The 22,065-nt window shown below is 28.5% G+C and overlaps 1 protein-coding gene across 1 annotated transcript; it reads left to right on the forward strand.

Moving 5' to 3' along the window:
* Positions 1 to 16,496: 16,496 nt before the first annotated feature.
* LOC113373802 (elafin-like) lies at positions 16,497 to 18,474 on the forward strand. The gene is made up of 3 exons (XM_026614077.1): positions 16,497 to 16,581; positions 18,087 to 18,188; positions 18,242 to 18,474. Exons 1-3 carry the CDS (start codon positions 16,497 to 16,499, stop codon positions 18,472 to 18,474), a joined length of 420 nt encoding a protein of 139 aa, XP_026469862.1.
* Positions 18,475 to 22,065: the final 3,591 nt, after the last annotated feature.

Below are 22,065 nucleotides of genomic sequence, written 5' to 3' on the forward strand. Positions count from 1 at the left end.
ATCTGTAAAAAAATATGGTTAGTAAATTAAAATATTTTGCAGGTATTAGAAAATAGCATTAAAGTTTATCCAATTTACAAATATCGAAATTAAGTATTGTAACTTTATTTACTTTAATGATGTGAATTAAAAATCAATAAAAATTTTAAAGCATTTAAGCCAAAATATTGATCATTAGTATTTCAGTAATTACCTTTGATAAAAATCATATTGTAGAATAAAATTTGTAACAGCATGTTAATCAGCAACAGCAAAATTTTCTTTATAATATCTGAAAAAAACGCAAAATATTAATACAAAAGATATTAGAAATTATTGAATATTTAAAATAATTCAAATCAGAATATAGATCATTAGTATTTTATGTAGCAATTACCTTTGATAAAAATCAATCATGAATTAAGTCTGCTATAACGAAATAATCAGCATCAGCTAAAATTTTCTTCAAAATATCTGAAAATAAACAAAATGTTAATAAAAAATTCAATTTTTGCAAAAATAAATATTCAAAAAATACTTTGTTTATAGTAATTTACCTTTGATGAAAATCTAAAGTGTGGCGCGCATAGCTCACTAGGTAGCGTGTCTGACTCACACGACAGAGATCTTCGGATCGAATCCTGCCATTATCATATAATTGAAAAAAATATAGTAAATTTGAAATCAAATAGAATTTGATAGGAAGAGAATTTGAAAAAATGGAATAAAATATAATAAATAAAATATCGCAATAAGAAATCGGTTGTAAAAAGAAAAGAAAATGGATAGAAAAGGATATATGTATAATATATAAACAAGATAGTATAGAATATACGGAGATAGAATAAAATATCAAAATTAAAAGTTTTAGGAGACTAAATAAACTTTGCAAGCAAGGTCAATAAAGAGTAATAAATAAGTAAAAAATGTTGACTCAAACTTGCAACACCATGGAAATCAGCACAAGTCACATCATGGTAGTTTTCTTTGTATCTGAAAATACACAAAATATTGTTAGTAAAAAAATATACAATTATAGTATTCACTTTCATAAGTAAATGATACACAATTTTCATAATAAAATCAAATTAAAGATCATAAAAACTTACAAATGCGTACCAAACAATCAGCTATGAGCTATAGATCTATTTTAAATAATTTAAGTTTAAAATTTAAATATGATAATATTTTATGAAAGTATAAATAAAATTTCATTAATATTTTTGTCCATATATCATAATAATATCTAATTTGTATTAATAGAGTAATATTTAATTATTATTGTAGTAGTAGTACTAGTGTTGATATGAAATAATTCAAAGAAAATAAGAAATAAGTTTTGTCAGATAAATATAGTACCTGGCATGAAAACTGATTGAATCGTAATAGATTGTATATTACTATTGTACCAAATAATGAATTGTGATACTAGTAAGAACAAACTGTATATATAAACGATGTGAAGTAATATAAATAGTCTTAGGTGGATAAATAATCAAATATCAGTAGTTACACTATTGAGCAACTTATGCAAATTCATTGGCACGGATGAGTTTATTGGAGAGGGGAGATCGCACCGAAATATTGCGATTTCTGCCCTTTGATACGCACAGGTGGGTGCTATCGGAATAATTCGGCACAATTCGTAAATTTGCGTACGTGTTACATGCGAAACCTGTCGTAACTTGCACAAAAGTGTGATCTATCAAAATGCATAAAATTATTCAATATTACATCTAACAAAAAACTTCATATTTTAATTGATAATTATGCTGATTTTATCTATACCATATAATGTATTATTAATGTATATTATCTATATATCAAATGCTCAATATGATGCATTTTTAAAATACATGAATTTTGAACGTACCTTGTATTATAATTTCAATTATCCGAATATTCTTTATTAATTCTCGAGCGTCCTTGTCTTGTCCTTGGAGAATCAAATCACATCAAAAAGTCTTTTGCGGCACGTGCTGGATTTTAAAGAATATTTTGTCCATGAAATAAAATGAAATTCATATTTGTCACTGTATTATTATTAAAATCGATTGCTATAGTCATTCCTATAAATTAAAAATTATATGTACCTTTTAGGAGAATCAAATCGCATGAAAGTCTCTTGGGGCTCGTGTCGGATCCTGATGTGTATTCCTAATTTCGTTTCAGTACCACATGAAATAAAATATAAAAGCATTAAAAGATAATATGTTAATAATAAAAACGATTGCTATATATATTAACATATTCTTATATACAGAAATATAAGTTTCTTTAAAAAAATTCAAATCACATTAAATACTTTTGGAGCACGTGCGGGATTCTTCATGTATATTTCTTACACCAATAAATGCAATTTTTTGCCTAAAATACAGTGTTAATATTAAAACCTATTCTAATATTTGTTCTAAGTTGCACAACATTCCAAAAAATTACCAAGAGTATCGCCGATGCACGTGGATTTCTTTGCAAAATTCAAAAAATAAAATTACCAAGAGTATCGCCGATGCACGTGGATTTCTTTGCAAAATTCAAAAAATAATGTCTTGGACACAAAACTGGGTATTAAATTTAATAATAATTGCACAAAGTATTGCATCATCTTTATCCTCGAAGCCGATGGATTAAGATTTAACTTACATAAAGTACATACCACGAGGCGTGAAATTAAAAAAAAATGCAATTTTTATAATAAATGTAATTTGGTACCTTGTAATAGAATCATCAAAACTGATGGTAGAAGTCTTATACGGCACACGTGCAGGAGCATGATGATCTTCCTTTGTACTTGCAACACCACATGGAATAAAATAAAAAAGCGATTTTTTTCATAAAATATTATGGTAATATTAAAAGCGCTTATTATATTTGTTATAAGTTGCACAAGGTTCCAAGGAATTACCAAGAGTATCGCCGATGCATATGGATTACCTTGCATCCGGCATCCGGTGCCTCATGGATCGAAAAACGCACTAAAATATCCCAAATATTAAAATTTGGGTTAAAATGTTAAATCACTATCGATGCACTGTTAAATATTAGTTCTTTAACACAAATAAAACTATATAATTGACCGATGACTTTAATACATCGGGGTGCACAATTACTATAACTATTAAATTCAATTAGATGTTTACTCAACCAGACGCAGCCATCAAATGACCGACTTTCTTCTCGTGATCTTTAACACCCCCTCCCCTTTATTGAGTCCTTCGAAAGATAGATGCGAATTTGTTAACAACAAATTTAGATAGTAGCGCTGCTGCGAATAATTTGACCACGTACGAAAATTTACGAATTGTCCCGAATTGTTCCGATAGCACCCACCTGTGCGTATTAAAGGGCAGAAATCGCAATTTTTCGGGGCGAACTCCCCTCTCCAATAAACTCGTCCGTGCCAATGAATTTGCATAAGTTGCTCAATAGTATAACATAACTACTGATATTTGATTTTTATCCATCTAAGACTATCTATATTACTTCACATGGTTTATATATACAGTTTGTTCTTACCAGTATCACAATACATTATTTGGTACAATAGTAATATACAATATATTACGATTCAATCTATATTCATACCAGATCCTATATTTATTTGGCGAAACAAATTACTTAATTTTTTTTAAGTATTCCGTATCGAGATTACTACAATACTACTGTATACCAGTGCCAATCAAATTATATAAATGCTGATAAATAAATAGATAGCAATAATTTTGTTTTTTTTTTCAAAAAGTGGGCACATAGTTCATTCCTTGATAAGTTTTTTTTGAACTTTATATAATCCTTAGATTGTTCATTAATATTGTTATATGTATATGAAAATTGTTGTTCAATAGAAAATATTTGATGATGGAACATATTTATTTCCGAAACGTGGTTATAAACACTTCACAAAAAAATTATTTTTTTCGTAAATTCAGAAGGAGAAATTTGTTTTTGTGAATTTTAGGTTTTCTGGACTTTTCAAGTCATTCTGAATCGAATGAAATAAAATTTGGAAAATACGAAGGAGATACAAAGCAAAGATTCTTAACTTTACTGATTTTTTAGATAATGGTGGTGGACCTTCAATCCCCCTATGGATTATTAACTTCCCGTAGGGCGAGTTATAGTAATCGCAAAAAAATCGAAAATAATTTTTTTTACAGATCTTTACGTTTCAAAACCTTCTGAACATTTTGGCATACCTTAGAAAAAATGGATGTATGTGTGTGTGTGTATGCGTGTATGTATGTATGTTCGTATACAAATTTTCGTCACCGATTTCGGGAACACGGATCAACCGATTTGAAAAATTCAGAAAACATTCGATTCGTATTGATAAGGAAACGTGCTGATTAGTTTTTGGCGAAGGCAAGTCTAGCCGTTCCGAAGATACGAAGCAAAAAGTGCCGAAAACGGTAACTCAGTTTTTAAGAGAACGGAGCGTTCGATTTGAATAATTCAAAAATCATTTTATTTGTATTGACTAAATGAAGAACTGTTCAAATGTTTGGAAAGACAGGTCCAACGACTTTGCAGATATTGAGGAAAAAGTAAAAAAAATGAGCCATTTGACGGTAAAAAATGAACATTAGACATATGCACATCAAATTATCAGATATTTTATAGAGATTTTAACAATAATTATAAATTTTGTTTACATTCCTATGGGTTCCGTACCAATGTTTATCCATTACACGGCGACGCGGCGCTTACGCGCTTTGATATTTCGTCTTTATGCAGTTAAAGCAGTAGGATTGCTTTGAAAAAAGGTTCATAATTTCTAAAATATCTCAAAATAAATGATTTAAGACAGAATGATTTAATATGGTTCGAAATTCTATTAAAAGTTTCAAATCTTTGATCAACTTTTATTGATTATTATTATTGATTTTTTTTAATTACTCGAATTTTGAATTGCGGTACGGGAAGTTTCAGCAATTTGCCTTAAGGCAAGATGCCCTAATTGCTTTAAGACAGAATTCTACTTACAGCTAGTTTTAATAAATATGATTGCATCATTATGATGAATCAATACAAAGTTTTGAAGCCATCTTTGTCCCGAATCCAAAAATTACAACCACAATTCGTTATAACAATGCCAGTCCAAAAAAGCATAAGAATACAAAAATATAACTGCGAGATTTTCTTGGTATTTCTGCGTATCTCGGTGGCTGTCTTCTCCGGATTATCAAAGTGTCTGAATCTAATTATTTATCCTGGGTGTTCCATTAATAATGTCTTTATATCCTTTTACGCATATACATTAGCTGGTTTCTTTCGCCATGTCCTTTCGACAAAAGTAATTTATTCAAAAACAAACAATGGGCGCCGGTCTTAATCACGTACGAATTTTTAAATACGTGAACTAAGGTAAACATTTTTTTTAAACAAAATTTTGGGTAAAGGGATTGTGTAACAAAGGAAGTTATAAGGGTTTTATGAGTAGAATTTTATTAAGATATCATGATCTACGGGGTGGTTTTGGTATTATAAGGTAAGAATCTTTTAAAAAAATTGTTCAAGACAAAACTAAACAAATTGACTAATATTAATTCAAATTATCTTCTTTTATTATAAAATTACCATATTTGATAGCTTGATTTTGAATGCAAAGAATTTTTCGAACATACTTAAATAAAATTAATTATGAAGAATCATAAGCTTAATTAAACATTTGCTTCATAAACAGATTATATATGAATATATAGAATGCAAGGTAATGAAAAATTATTTAAATAATCTGCAAATGTATGCATTTAGAAAAAATACGAGATTCATATTCAAATAATTATGAGTAATGTAATGAGTAAATTAATGAGATTTATGAGTTTTATGCTATAATTTATATTTCAAATATTTTGAACATATTTAAGGGTGTGTAAGTTGCATTTGTTACCTTCATAGTTAGAACTATTTCATATACAAGAAAGCTAGGAGCTTATTGTAACAGGGGTAAGTTAAAACACAATCTTGAGGCTAGTTGTAAAGCCCATACCTATACCCAGCCTATATTTTGTGAAAGTAACTGAAAACAAGATATGCTGTTTATTTTGGCAATTTCAAGTTTCATACTCATTTTTATTTATTAGATAAAGTTATCATACAAAATTATGTTATTACTTTCTATATGTCCTGAGATAGAAAATTGATATTTTATTTCGAAATTGTGAAAATAGATAATCAGAATAGTAAACGTAGTTTAAGATAGGCAAAAATGGTAAATGTTAATATTCTTGTACTTAAAATTGCAAAGTCAAGACAATTTTTTAAATGACCATGACTTCTAATATATTGTATTTAAAGTTAAGGGCGCATAGATTAAGGGTGAAGAAAAACTTTGGCTCTTCTTTAAAGAAAGTAAAAAATTACAATGGTAAACGTAGAATCTTAAATTACAACATTAATACAATTTTCTAAAACTTTGCGTCTTTAAAAATCTTTTATGTAAGTTTAAGGACGCTTAGGTTAAGGGTAAAAAACTTTTCGTGTCGCAAAGTATAAAATTAATGTAAATGCTTTGACTCTCCTTTAAAGAAAGTAGAAAATTAGAATAGTAAATGTCGATTCTTAAATTACTATATTAACACAATTTTTTTAAATTTTTATGTCTTTAAAGATCTTACAGTTTAATTTAAGAGAGCTTAGGTTTAGGGTTAAGGGAAACTTTTCATGTCTTAGCATCATTAAAATAAATTGCTGTTCTTTAAAAAAAGTAGAAAATCAGAATGTAAACGTAGTTTTTTAAATTGCGACATTAACACAATTTTCTAAATTTTTACGTCTTTGGAGATCGTTTATTTAAATTTAAGGGCGCTTAGGTTAAGGGTAAAAAAACTTTTTGTATCGCAAAGTATAAAATCAATCAAATGCTCTGTATTTTCTTTAGAGAAAGTAGAAAATCAGAATGGCAAACGTAGATTCTTAAATTATAACATAAACAAAATTTTGTAACATTTCACATCTTCAAAGATCTTGTATCTAAATTTAAGGGCTCTTAAGGAAAGCGTAAAGGAAAACTTTTTATATCGTTTAGTATAAAATCAATGTAAATTCTTTGACTCTATTTGACTGAAAATAATGACGAACTAGTTACTAGATGATCTAAATTTTCTGAATCGTCGTGTCTTTAAAGTAATTAGTAATTAAAGTTAAGAGCGCTTGAGTTAAGGGTAAAGAAAAATTTTCATGTCGCTTGAGGTGAAGTAGGAAATTATTATAAATGCTTCAACTCTTCTACGATAATTGATCAAAACCAATCACAAAAACAACTCATTGATTAGGAAGAAATTCAATCTCCTTCATTAGTCATTCATAAACCGTTTATCTATCTACCATAACCTTGGATTTCATAAGAAGGCTTTATCTATCACTTGTCTAGCTTATGTATGTCTAGACTTCAGTAGATCTGATTTACCAGTCTCCGTTAAGTACACATGAACATGATACACGTGAACGTGAATGAAAGCAAAACATGAATGGAATATCTACGCGGACGTAAGATGCGAGATAATAAGAAAACATAAAAAATTTACGGCCGACGAAGATTCCGTATGATCACGCGCGCACGCGCTCGTACTTCGCAGAAGACACGTGAAATACGGATTAACATCCAACCGAAAGTATCACCTTCGATTGTAATGAATAATATGAAAGTTTGGTTAATATAAAGTAAAAATCTACTTACCTAATTTTCTGCTGGCTCGGATTTTCTGCTCACATTTTGATCAACAGATGTTCTATATTACACTATATTACAAGTAGCTGGAGAGTTGACTCTTAGCATCATTCGATTGAATCTGAAATGTAAATATGTAATTGTAAGTATTCTGAAATGTAAATATGTTCAAAATATCTAATAATTTGATGTACGAGGTCTGTTCAAAAAGTTTTCGTAATTTTCGTTTTTTCAAAAAAATATTTATTTATTCGTCTACATTAATGTGGTCCCCTTCAAAGTAGTCCCCCCCAGATATAATACACTTATGCCAGCGTTTTTTCCAATTTTCGAAGCACCCTTGATATTCACTTTTTGATATGTCCTTGAGCACTCTCGGCGATTTTCTTCAATCGAGGAAAACCGCCGTCCTTTCATGGGTCTCTTCAACTTTGGGAATAGGAAAAAGTCACACGGAGCCATATCTGGTGAATTTTTGCACTTTGCAACACTTTATTTCATTTTTTACGCAAAATTTAATACAAATTCTTTGACTTTTTCAATTCTTCCATTGTAAAAATCGCCGAGCTCAGAAAAACACGTCGAACCTTAGCAACTACCACAGACAAAGTAAACAGTGAATATAGCTGAAAATTTCATCATACTTTAGGGGCATGTATACCAACACAATAAAAAAAAATTTTGACAATCAGACACTCCAGACCCGCGAAATTTAATTATTAGTAATTCCGGGTACTTTTTGAACAGACCATGTACATCTGTCCAATAAACATTTTTGTACGCCAAATGACATTTTTTTAACTTATTTTTTTTGAGGGTCCATAACCGCTGGACCTGCCTTCCCAAAAATTGTATCAGTTCTGCATCTTGTCAATACAAGTAAACTGTTTTTTAAATTGTTAAAATCGGACGCTCCGTTCTTTTAAAAACCAAGTTTTTGTTTTTGGCACTTTTTGCCCCGTATCTTTGAAACAGCTAGACCTGCCTTTGCCAAAAACTAATCAGCACGTCTCCTCATCAATACGAATCAAATGTTTTTTGAAATATTCAAATCGGTTGATCGGTGTTCCCGAAATCGTCGACGAAAATTTGTATCCGCACACACACGCAAACACACACATATACATCAACTTTTATTTTCGATTTTTCGCTATTACTGTTACTGCTATTACCCTACGGGAAGTTAATTATAGCAAATTCAGGAGCCGATTCTGCCGTAAATTGGACCAAAGTTATGGCAAGGCTATGTTTTGTACCAGTTTTCATACAAAATAGTACTAAATACTGCCTGTAATACAGAATAATACTAAAATGTCCTGTATTTGCTGTGCAATTAGACGTTTTACACATAAAATGCAATTTTACTCATATGTTATCAAGCCCTATCTCAAATATGGAGTTATCATAACACCGTTTTTTTTATATTTGTTATATCTAGGTTAGGTTATCTAAAACGCTTGAATTTTGGCTGATTTTGTATGAAAACGGTGACATAACATAGCCTTGCCTTAACCATAAAATTGATCTATTTTAACGCAGAATAGGCTTAACTTAATTTCATTGAATAATAATCATGTTAACGTTTAACAATCAACATTTTATTTCTAATATTTCTAAACTACTACTGCTTCGGTGGAGCAACTAGGGCGGATGCTGAGCACGCCATTATGGAGTGCAAAAGATAGGAAAGGGGTAGACAAGAACTATTGAGGAAGATAGTAAAAAATAAAAAAAACCTCCCAACCAATCTTATAGCATTTACATAAGAAAAACAAGCCAGAACTTAAACGTTTTCAACAACATAAAAACAATTAAAAAAATCCGAAACAATTTAAAACTATGATTGCGTAGCATATTTATACTTTAAAACACAATATGGACTTTTCTAACAAAATTTATTCAATCGAAGAATTATAGAAGAATTTTTTTAAACTATTTATAACAATAAAACAACAAATAAACAAAATGAACTTAATACGCTGTGCGCTTAGATAGTATTTCCAAATTTCTCACTAAACAATAAAAACGTCGCAAATAATTCGCAATTCTTTCCACACATGTGTAGAATCTTGGTAAAAATATTTTTTAAAAAGTCTTTTCTCCTTATATCCTTATATCTATTTGTGATTTTTTAAATTAGTATTTTGTGAAAATATTGTGTAATTACAAGTACATATTCTGATACTATGAATTATTAAAATCTTCCAATTTAACACTAAGATTAACTAATTGTACTATTAACTTCTTTTTTTCACTCTAATTCAATTGATTTAGTTTTCAATTTTATTTTTAGTTTCCACTGAATGAAGGCTAGGATTATAGCCGAAACGTATGGATTTAAAATAAATTTTTGAAAGAAATTCATGTTTTTTATTGATGTTTTTCCCAATTACTAGACTTTGTTAATATATATATATATATATATATATATATATATATACCGAACTTTAAAAATTATTAAGTGATCCACCGGCCCCTAACGATCACCATGTATGTGGTCTAAATTATTTTGAAAGTTCGCCTCTCATTATCAACCATCGGACGGCTGCTGGTGAATATTATTAAAAACGCATTTAGTGCTGTTTTTTAAATTTTTTTTTAATTTCAAGTATAGAGAAAGTGTTAAATGCAACCGTTATTATATTTACGTTTTGATCATGATATAAGTGGTGTTAATGTTATAATTATGTGAAATAAAATTTAATGTATGTCAGGGAGGTAGTTGTAATACTGACAACTTATTGCTGACTGATTTTTTTTCACAGCACATTCAAATACTTGGAACATATTACTAATTAATTAATTAATAGATAGATATGTTAAATAAATACCCATTAATAATATCTCGAAGGCGTTCAGCCGAACTTCAAACGCCAAATTGTCATATACCGCATAGCTAATAATTTTTATTTTATTGTTACATTTATATCTTTTACGACAATCAAAATTCTAATTTAGAATCCGACTTAAGATCTTTTTTGCTCTCCCATCAGTTAGATGCAACTCTTTATTCCAGTATGGACAGAACAGCAATAACTCGATAAGTATCGATAAAATTTTAATACGTTTTTAAATAAAAAATAACTACCCGCAATATCATAATCTGATTCTTCCATATCGACATTCTCGAATCTTATCGAAAGTAATTGATTCGGTTTCATTTTAATTGCTTCGCAAGATAGTTACGTGATCGATAATGGAATTTTATTGAGATCAGTCTGTGAGATACTGCAGAAGGGATATTTTGATCTTTTTTGTGAAGGACGTTCTAAAGAAATGCTACAGTTTTATTTTAAACTTTTTAACTTCCTGTAGGATAAGTTATAGTCATCGCAAAAAAATTAAAAATGAAAGTGAAGTGAAGAAAAAAACTAAATACTCCACTAGTAAACTCTAAAATAATGGCACACCACGAAATATTTAAAACACAATGAATTAAAACTTTGTTGTATTCGATGCCAATATTTTTGGCTGTTTTGATTCATGTCCATATGGAGTAAAAATAACCAGGTGACGAATTTAAAAAAAAAAACTGGCAAAAAAACATAATTTTATAGTTGGCTGGGAGATTTAGTGAACATAGTCATATAGTTTTTTGTTCGACATGTGGTTATGAAATTTGTTTTGTTTTCATGCTCAAAATCAATTTGGAGCTTTGTGTCTTAGCCCCTCCCCCCCTTACTCTTATCGAATTTATAAAAATTCAAGCTGTGTATATTCCCAAAATTCTCATAAAGTTTATTTCAAAATTGTTCATGGTCTTACCAATATAACTTATTCAATAATTAAATTGAGATTGTTGAACTTTAAAATTTTAATTCGTCTAATATATTTAAAAAATATTTTATACTTAAAGAAAAATAAATTTTCTCAAGCTACAAATGCATATGCAAGTAGTTCCAAATAAATGATTAGTTTTGTATGTCAAGATTCAAATTTGCTAATAGTTTTGTATATCAAGAATATTTATATTAAGATCATTTGTCAGAGCCTCTGTCTTACCTGAAATTACAATTAATTTTTTTATTTTGATATCATTTCTTGCAAGGTCTCTTAATACATGTGGTGACTGGCGATTGTTTGTAAATTATTTTTACGAAAGATTAAATATAGCATTAATCAAACCCTCAGTAAAACGTTTTTTAATTATCTCACTTTGCATGCATGATATGAAAAGAATAATTCATTCTGAAAGGTCGAGGAATATTAATAAAAATTTTAGTTATTATACAAATTATTACTTATATCTAAATGAATAAATGTCATGTCATTTTGATATGTTTCGTAACTCAGAACTTGGAAGGATTTCAAAAGAGTAATAAATTGAAAATGAATTTAAATACATAAGTGGGACAGTGGTCGCTTTGAAATTAATATTGCTATTTATTCATGACTGAATCTATTTCTGAAGTGTTTTAATTATTCAATAGTATCTCAAGAATTAATTTTATTCAAATTATTTTTTATCATCATGTGGAATGCGTACATCATCTACACTGTTCATTCTACCTGTGTCGTTTTTACACAGTACTCTTAACCATTTTGCTAGGTTTCTGCAAAATTAATTTAAATTTTCTATGAATGAAAAAGAAATGAATTTGATTTTTAATAAATATTCTTTGTATAATACTTTTTGTATATAAATCTCAATTCCGTCCTCAAAACGTGTTCCTTATTGCACACGTCGTGACAACTTCAATTCTGCCTCCCACAATGCACCAAATCGGCTTTTCTTATAATACCTATATGACACCAAACTTTTTAATTCCCAAATGTGCAAAAAACGAACCAAACAAAAACTAAAAATCTCAACATTCAATAAAAACAAAAAATAAAATGATAAAAATCCTCGATGTACCGATATGTTCTTAACAATGAAGATGTTCTTAACGCGCATCTTGTTGACTGCAATTCGATAACTCAATTATGTACAAAGAGAAATGCGCATTCGATTATGCAAATTCGAATCGAGAAATCGACATTGACTTATAATCGATTCAAATTGGATCGATCGAGACGCTCCGAGATCGTATCGATATTGTTTTTAATTAGAAGTTACATCGTTTATGCATGTTTTAACTGAGATATCAGATATAACATTTTTCTCAGTTTGGAAATTCTTAAAACGCTTATATATAAAAAAATATTTATATTTTAGTAGATGATATCAGATTTAGAGATTATCTAAACTTTGCGAGATTCCTATCCATCTATCTATCATATCCAGTTAGCTGAGAGAAAACTAAATTCAATTGTAATTTGAACATTTGCAGAAATACTGAAAATTGCCCTTAAAAACGTCATAATAATAATAGTAATAAAAGGGCTACAACTTACTTTTGACTCTTTAAAACTAATGCAATCTACACATCATGTTTATGTTGGGGGCGCTGACCTACATTAGAAAAAAAGACAATTATGGAAACTTGTTCGCGGAAACATACTTTATCTTTCTCACTTTAGACACTTTCTCAAAATCAATATAGTTCAGCTGTTATGACTACTGTCATTACTATAACCTGGCACAACCGTACCCAGTCTCACCCGTTCATAAAAGTAGGATTAATTAGTTAAATAGTGGTGCATGGCATCGTGCCTTAAAGCAAATTGCTTGAACCAAAATTAAATATTCGAGAAAAAAAATTAATAAACAATAAATATTGATCAATGATTAATGGCAATTGTTCAACATATTTTTAATATAATTACGATATATTTATTTGTTCATTTAATATACAGTGACGATCTTATCGCTCAAAACACTTGAAAATGTTTACATTAAGAAGAGATGCGGAATGAGTCCATCTGAGGATATATTTCTTACGATTGTAATAACGCATATGAAATATATACATTTTTAAACTAAATTGTAAATTTAAAATTTATATTTGATGTATAACACTTTATATATTTTTGAAAATTTTGAAAAAAAAATCTGAAAATTTTGAAATTAGTTTGAACCGTATAAGTAAATTTGAAAAATTATAAATCTTGGTACTGAACTCAAAATTTAATAAAAATAGTGCTCGTGATCAAAATCTCTATAAAATATCTGACAATTGGATGTGAATATGTCTTATGATCATTTTAGACCGCCAAATATTACTTGTTTTACATTTGTCTCTGTATCTCCGAATCTGCTGGACTTGCCTTCCCAAAATTTTAAATCAATTTCAATGTAAACCAATATCAAGTGTAAAATATCCAAATATCATATATCGTTAACTCTTAATAATTATGCAAAACCAAATTAAACCATTCTCCAACCATTAACGACGAACTCTTTCTCAAATATCTCACATCCAGTCGTAAAGTGTCGAATGACAACAAAACCGGCGGCTTTTGGAAAAACATTAACTTGAATTTCAAAAAGATTGCCTTCGAAAATCATTAATAATCATTAAATTAACGAGATCAGTCCGGATAAAATCTTTTCTGTAACACGAAGCCGAATGTTAACAACCGGCCGACTAACCTGGTGCAGAAGTAAATGATACTCGAGGATCTATTCGAGGACATCATTAGCAGAAACATTAATTTTTCTTATTTTGCAAAACAAGTTGAATTTCAAAAACGTGTGTTAACAAGGCGGTAAATAAGGAATGAAAAATAAAGAAAATTGATCGTGACAAAACAAGCAGAAGAATAAAATGAATTTAAGAAAATTGTCACAAGACAAAAAAAGATATTACATAGGGTTATGACATTGTAGTTTAATATTAAAAAGTTAATTTATAAAACATCTTATTTTATATGAAATATAAAGTAATCTTAATTCGGAGCCTTAAGGCAACTGAAACTTCTCGTACCGTAGCGAAATATTCGAGGAATATTATATGTTTTCAAATAGATTATTATAAATAAATACTGTAACTTTGTCTAATATTTATAAGAATTATATTAACTGAATTACAAAGTTAAAATTATTCATTTAAAGTATATAAATGAGCTTTAGAACTTTATCCTGAATTAAAATTAAAATTCTGAATTATTTTCGATATACAAAAAAAAATTTTTTTTGAAAATAAAATTAAAATAAAAAAAAAATCCAAAAACATTTTTTGTTAACACAAACAGAAAGTGTGTAACTCTGTATCTTCGAAATGGCTAGACCTGCCTTTGCCTCTCCCAATCATTGAAAATTGAATGTTTTTTGGAGCAATCAAATTGGATACTCTGTTCTCTCAAGAACTTGATTTACATTTTCTGCACTCTTTGCTCCGTATCTCCGAAACGGCTGGACCTGCCTCTGCTAAAAACTAATCAGCTCTTTTCCCTATCAATAGGAATCGAATGTTTTTTGAACCAATTAAATCGGTTGATCCGTGTGCCCGAAAACGTGGACGAAAAATTGCGGACAAAACACACACACACACATTTATTTTATCTAAGGTATGCCAAAATATTCTAAAACCTCTGAAACGTTAAAATATGCAAACATTTTCATTTTTGATTTTCTGCCTATTACTATAACTTACCTCACTGAAAAGTATATAAATTCTAGGAATCAAATTACATAATGTTTAAATCAATTGGCTTGATCTCCAGTGTAATTAAATATCTTATTATCTTACAGTAATAAAAAAATTATTACCTATAAAATATGAAATCTAAATTTCAAAATTGGAAAATAATTTCAAAGAATTCGAGTTGTTAAGAGGTGATACCTCTCTAAAACATGGGCCCAAATCAAGCCCATACAACTTTTGTACTCGGATAATTCTTTCGCGTGTACGGAACCTAGTAATTACAAACTCATTCACAAAAATACTTTGCCGACAACAATATTATAGTCCAAAAATAACATCATTCTTTTTTAACAAAAGAACATTACATGTTACTTGTAATCGCGCAACGTTTCAACAAGCTCAAAGAACTAAAAATGCTCTGTCAAAAACGACTCTTGGTGATGTTCCCAACATTTGTATTGGCCCATGATATTCAGCCCGCAAATCAAAACCGTTGGAACAAACATATTGGATCAGAGTTTTTCGCTCAGTGTTTTCGGTTTGCCAAAAAAGTCAATTTTTTTCACTAACGAGGCGATAAACGCAAGGAGCAGACGTTTGGGAACGCCCAAAATATTTTTTTTATTCTTAGATTTTTTTTCATTTTTGTTGGTTCGTGCAATCCTGTGGTCGATATTATCATTAACACCTTGCCATTGCTATTATTGCAATCGGTAAGACCAATTAAGAAAAAATCGATTGTACGAGAATATACCTATGTTTCATTGCAGGTAACACATCGATGAAAAACCAGAGGCGTACAAAAATACAAAAGAATATTCTAACTTGTCCAACGTCGTACAAAACACATATTAAAAACAAAATTAAATTTTGGAATAAAAACATAGAATATTATATTAAATTGATTCTGAACTAGTCATGACTCAGTATTAAAAATGTACATCCATATGCTCCAAATCCAATCAACCAACCCAGCTCAGCCAGCTTGATATGAAGCAGTAGAATTTTACTTGAAATTATGAATTTCAAACATGATAAAAAATATAGTAGGTAAACATAGCTTTTCGCAAAATGTTGACCTCCATAATTGAATAGAAATCAGAAAAGGAGCAGTAATGATATTTTTATGTGATGGACATACGCTCGGACAAAATACTTAATAATAAAAGTTTCCATTTTCTGCAAATCCATTAAAACACACCTTGCAAACAAAACACTATATTTACCTCAATTCCCAAACTTTCAATTATCTCAAATAGACTCTGTTTAAATTACTATATATCCACTCCACCAGTTTGACCCCAAAATTCGTGCGGTTTGCACAAATATTTGATTACTATGAATTAGGTGCGTAAAAATGGGAATATAATTCAAAAATAATGGCATCAGTGACACTAATAAATTACACAGAAAATAAATGGCAAATCAAAGATAGCGGTCAAGCTGCCTTTGGAAATTATACAGGTAAATTTTTGGGACCTTTAAATATGTACCTATGAATTTGGCTATTTAAAAAAATAATGAATTGTTCTTGCGGATTACCTCAATTGCGGTGAGAAATAATTTGTACCTATAGGTGAATAATGGAAAAATTTCTTGTTAAGTTAAAAATGAATTAATCCAGGTTGCAAATAATAGAGGACTAATTGTAAGTTTAGTTAAGAGTGCCGTCTATACGATACGATAGATATTTGTTCGTGCAGAATTATTAAAGTTTTTCTGAAAAAGCGAATAAAGTTTGCACAAAAGAACTGATATATATATATATATATATATATATATATATATATATATATATATCGAGGCACGCTTGTACAATAACAAGGCCCTAATAAAACCAATGTTAGATATGTGTACAACATTACAATGCCCTTTGGGTTCACTAAAGCTCATTACAACTAAAGTTCAAATAGTGCCCTAAAGTACAGAACCGATTTAAAGCTTTAACTAAATTATATAAAAAAATAGTTATGCTAATAAAATAATATGTTATTATTATTATTATTAATTTATTTAGTAACTAACACTAACTGAGGAAAAAAAGTCTTTAAATCATATCACTGAGCACTGGTGATTTCAATTATTGATCATCAATGATAATAATAACCAAAATTATTAATTTCTAGTAAATCTTTTTTGCTACTTTTACGGTTATTTTTTTAAATCTTGATTTTGCTAATGTTTTATTCAATTTCAAACATTATTTTCGATATTTTTATAACTATTAAGTAAATATCAGGAATTGTTAATTGATATCTGAATTGAGATCAGATGGAATGTATGCCAAATTCTTGAAGACAGTATATCTAATAAAGAAAGTTTTTTTTTAAAATCATTATCTTTCAAATTTATATAATTAAAATATTAGAAAATTATAAATATTAACAATGGAAATTAATTAACTAAAAATATTCTTCTTTTTTATTTAATTTAGGGTGCTGAAAATCTTAGTACAAGAAATATATTAATCAATAATACATATATATCCTATACTAGGTACTTGATTCTACAGAAACAAACAACTTCAGGATAATAATATAACATTATATATTATTTTTTTAGTTGCCCATTTCGATTCTGAAAATCTGTATCCATTTACAATGCATACAATTTACAGTTTAGCATGTAATTGAATATACTGTTTTACAACACTATTCATTATCATTCATTGTATTTAAACTTTTATTTTGACTCATAAAGCAGTATATATAACACGTGGAAAATAAATACGATTGTTTGGATTTACAAAATAATGAACATTTCCTGATCGAACAAATAACCAAATGTACAGTTATTTATTGGAAATATACAGACTTGCAAGTAGAATTAGGGCGCCATGAGCCCTGTACCGTTATTTTGATAAAGTATGCTAAGTTATCCTGATTATGACAAATCGAAACGTCAAAACGTCAATATATATTTAGACACATTATATATATATATATATTAATTTGAATATTGAGATAAAGGTAAACGACCAGATAAAGGTAAAGAACCAGGTAAAGGTAAAGGACCAGGTAAAAGTAAAGGACCATGTATAGGTAAAGGACCAGTTAAAGGTATAGAAACAGGTAAAGGTGATGAAAAATTAAAGGTAATGTACCAAGTAATGGTAAAGGACCAGGTAAAGGTAAAGGACCAGGTGAAGGCGAAAGACCAGGTAAAGGTAAAGGACCAGAAAAAAGACCTGGTAAAGGTAAAGAACCAGGTAACAGAAAAGATCAGGTGAAGGTAAAGGATCAGGTAAAGGTGAAAGAACAGGTAAAGGTAAAAGGTTTAAGTAAAGCAGCAGGTAAACGTCAAAGACTAAGTAAAGGTAAAGGACCAGGTAAAAGTAAAGAGTCACATAAAGGTTAAAGACCAGGTAATTCCAAAGTTCCAAGATGGCTCTGTGATATCTTGAAGTACATTTACATATATGTTTATAAACGGTTATGAAATTGGCCATAATATGTGTAATATTTGTGAGTTAGAGTGTAGTGATTTTATGTATATCGTTCATTAATAGATTCATGTGTGGCAATATATTGAAGCAAATATTGTGGTATTAGTAATAGTTAGAAAATACTCTTCAAATAGACCCCATTTTAATATTTTTATACTGACCGAAAATGATAAAGGCACCAGTTACCCTTATATTTTATATAACTGACCCAAATAAATTTAAATTTTTAAGTCAAAAATAAATGTCTAGCCCTTCCACTATTCCTTATACAATCTCAAGTTTCCAGAAAAAGCCGTCGGTCAGCCCAAGAAGTTATAAAACGAATAAATCGGTCAATAATCCTTTGTTTTACTTTTAGAAGTGTTAATGTCCTACCATCTACGGATGATATACAACTAATATATGCTTCCACGCATAAAAACTATTCTTTTTTCAGAGCCATAAATTATTCGTGAACTAGAATCATGTTTAGTCTATAAAACCTTGTAATAAACGTTCCTTAATTGGTTTTCCGATTGTGGGCATCTTCTAATCAAAGATAGAATAGTAGCGTCTTGATTTTTATATTTTTTTCAAGATTGGAAGATTTTATTATTCTGTGGTTTTGGCTGATATAGATTTGATTTCTATACGACTGGAGTTTATTGGTATACAATGGGTTTAATGGGGTATGTATTTTGATAATTGGTCATAACCAATTTCGTGCGTAAAACCCATACTGTTCTTCAAATCATGCATTTTGGTCAAAAAGTGGTTTGGAATGAAATACATATACAATAGATTTTCTATATTTTATTGAGACCATAAAACCTCTAGAGATTTCTAACTAAAACTACAATATTATTTTCCAAACTATATTTAAATTTTATAATACGTATATTGAATATAAAACCTCTAGCGATTTATAACCATTTACTCCATTCTTCAAATATTTTAAATATTGGTTTAAAATTACATATTGCATTCACTGTGAGTTTATATTTATCATAAATTAAATATTTAATGATGATGAATTAAATTTATTTTTTCATTTATCTAAATTACCATACAACAATTTGAACTTTTCATGGTTTCTAAAAGAGCCAATTAAAAAAACGACTATCTATATTATAATTTGCTGTTATTAAAATATAAATAATAATTTTATAATTGATAAAAAGAAAATTATTACTACAATTAAAAATTCTTTATCAAAAAATACAAAATCAAATAAGCCTTGTTATTGATGTGGCTTGCTTTGCACTTAATTATTCTTTATGGATAAACGATTTTTTTTAAATATAACGGAAGGATACAAATTCTTCCGTAATAAGTTTCATTGAAATAGCGCTACCCATATCTATTAATTAGATAAATATCTTAAAAACTTTAAAAAATCGGACCGTAAAAGCCCTTAATTATACAACACCACCATACGTATATACGTATATATATATATATATATATATATATATATATATATAAAGGTTCTTTTCCAGAAATAATAATTAAAACATGCAGTAATTATGGCCATCAATGTAATAAGCGGATATCAAAATATGAAATTTAATGGAGTACAAAAATGTGAAACTCATCTATTTTATATTTCAGAAAGAGGTTTTTAAATCCTAAGGGACGATACTATTATAAGAAAAATATATATATTTTAATTTATAATATAACTTTATAAAATATTTAACTTTTCATTAACAAATATGATATAGATTTGACATACTAAACGAACCAGACATCTAGAATAGATAAAATAAAATAATTATTTTTGTATACAGAATTTTTGGTGAAATTTGGCTTAAGTTGAAGTAGTTATTGAATTCTTGCAAATTATGATTATTTATCAAATTAAATATTTTATCACTTTGAATATAATTTCTATGAGCAATCAGTAAAACCAAATGTTATGAGTAGAATTGTTTATGTAATTATTACTTAGATTTATTATTTATATTTATATTTGTGAATGAAATTTAAGAGAAGTATCAATAAAAATTTACATTTACAAATTTACAAGGTGCGCTAAAAGCTCCATGTATAACTTTCACTATTATCTATTTATATGCATCTGTATATTAGTCATTATTATTCTCTTCAATACTAAAAAAGCCACATAATCATCTAAAAACAAAAGTACCAATTTGGAACGTGCAAAAAATATAAGTCGAAGGTGCCAATTACCGCTAATCCAATTAGAAGAGAGAAATATTTATTGGCGATATATGTTCCGAAGGTGATATTTCATAATGAAAATATGGCTTTGCATGCAGGTGATCACCTCAACAAATGTATCAATAGGTGCGAAAAAATAAATTTAAAAATTAGAATTTCAACACGTTAAAATTAAAGATATGATGTAATTACATAATTATATGTTTGCATTCCTAAAAGTATAAACTTCATACGTAATTGGGCTAAAAATTTGACAAAAATGCTTTTTGTAGTTAAAATAAAACTTATCAAGATATGTATCACTTTGTAATCAATTTAAATCGGTTTTCATGCAAATGATATTGATATATTTTTTAACAAACTAGTTGGTATTGGTATTTTGCCTTGAGGCAAGTTACATGAACTTTCCGATATGTGTGAATAATCGACTTAATCAATAAAAACTAAATTAATTTATGAGTGATTAAAAGTATTCCGAGTGGATTTATTACACATAATTGAAAAGGAACAAACATGTTAATCTAGGTATTTTCTAAAAGCAAATTTTCAAAAATCAACAATTTTTATAATTGAACCAGTTTCCGTAGGACTTTAATGGTTTAGTATGTTCTTTAAGATCCAGTACTCTTTTGTTTTACCAAGTAAATCGTGTAATTTTAATTTTAACAAACGTCAAAAAAACTACTAATTTTCTTAAACTTTGATTAATTATTAAAATTGAACCACTTGTCGTAAGGCATTAATTTTTCAGTAGGTTCTATAAGACCATGATATATATCGCCAAAGAAAATTCCATAAAAATCGGCTCAAATTTAGTTAATTAAATTTTACGATAATAAAACAAATTAATTTCTGATCAATCGCACATATAAAATATCAATATAATATAATAAATATTAAATCAAGCTTTTGTCAAAAGTATCTGAAGCAATTTTTTTTACTATTCTCCAGTAAAATGATCCATCGATGTTTGCACGTTCATAAATGGGTTCGTCCAAGGCAATTTTTTCCTTGACGAACCAGTTATGATTTTCATAACTTAATTTTTATAATTGTGAAAGAACGAGAGGAGTAGTAGTAAATCATATTTAAATAATATTTGCGCTGATACTCTAATGCGAATTTAATCACTTAATTCATATATTCATTCATTCTAACCGCAGTAAACAGTATGTGCTGTTAATTATGTAATTGCGATTTCGTGCTATCGGGAAATTAGTCTGAAAAAAACACTTTTGTTATTATTTCTACATATGTCTATTTCTTGGATGGGTTTACCAGATACGCATCGGATATGAATCATATATTTTATATCATCAATTTATACTACAGATAAAAAT

The sequence above is a fragment of the Ctenocephalides felis genome, unplaced genomic scaffold (genome assembly GCF_003426905.1).
Source record: "Ctenocephalides felis isolate EL2017-DRISC unplaced genomic scaffold, ASM342690v1 CF-g0.4_SCAFFOLD_01604, whole genome shotgun sequence".
Lineage (NCBI taxonomy): Eukaryota > Metazoa > Arthropoda > Insecta > Siphonaptera > Pulicidae > Ctenocephalides > Ctenocephalides felis.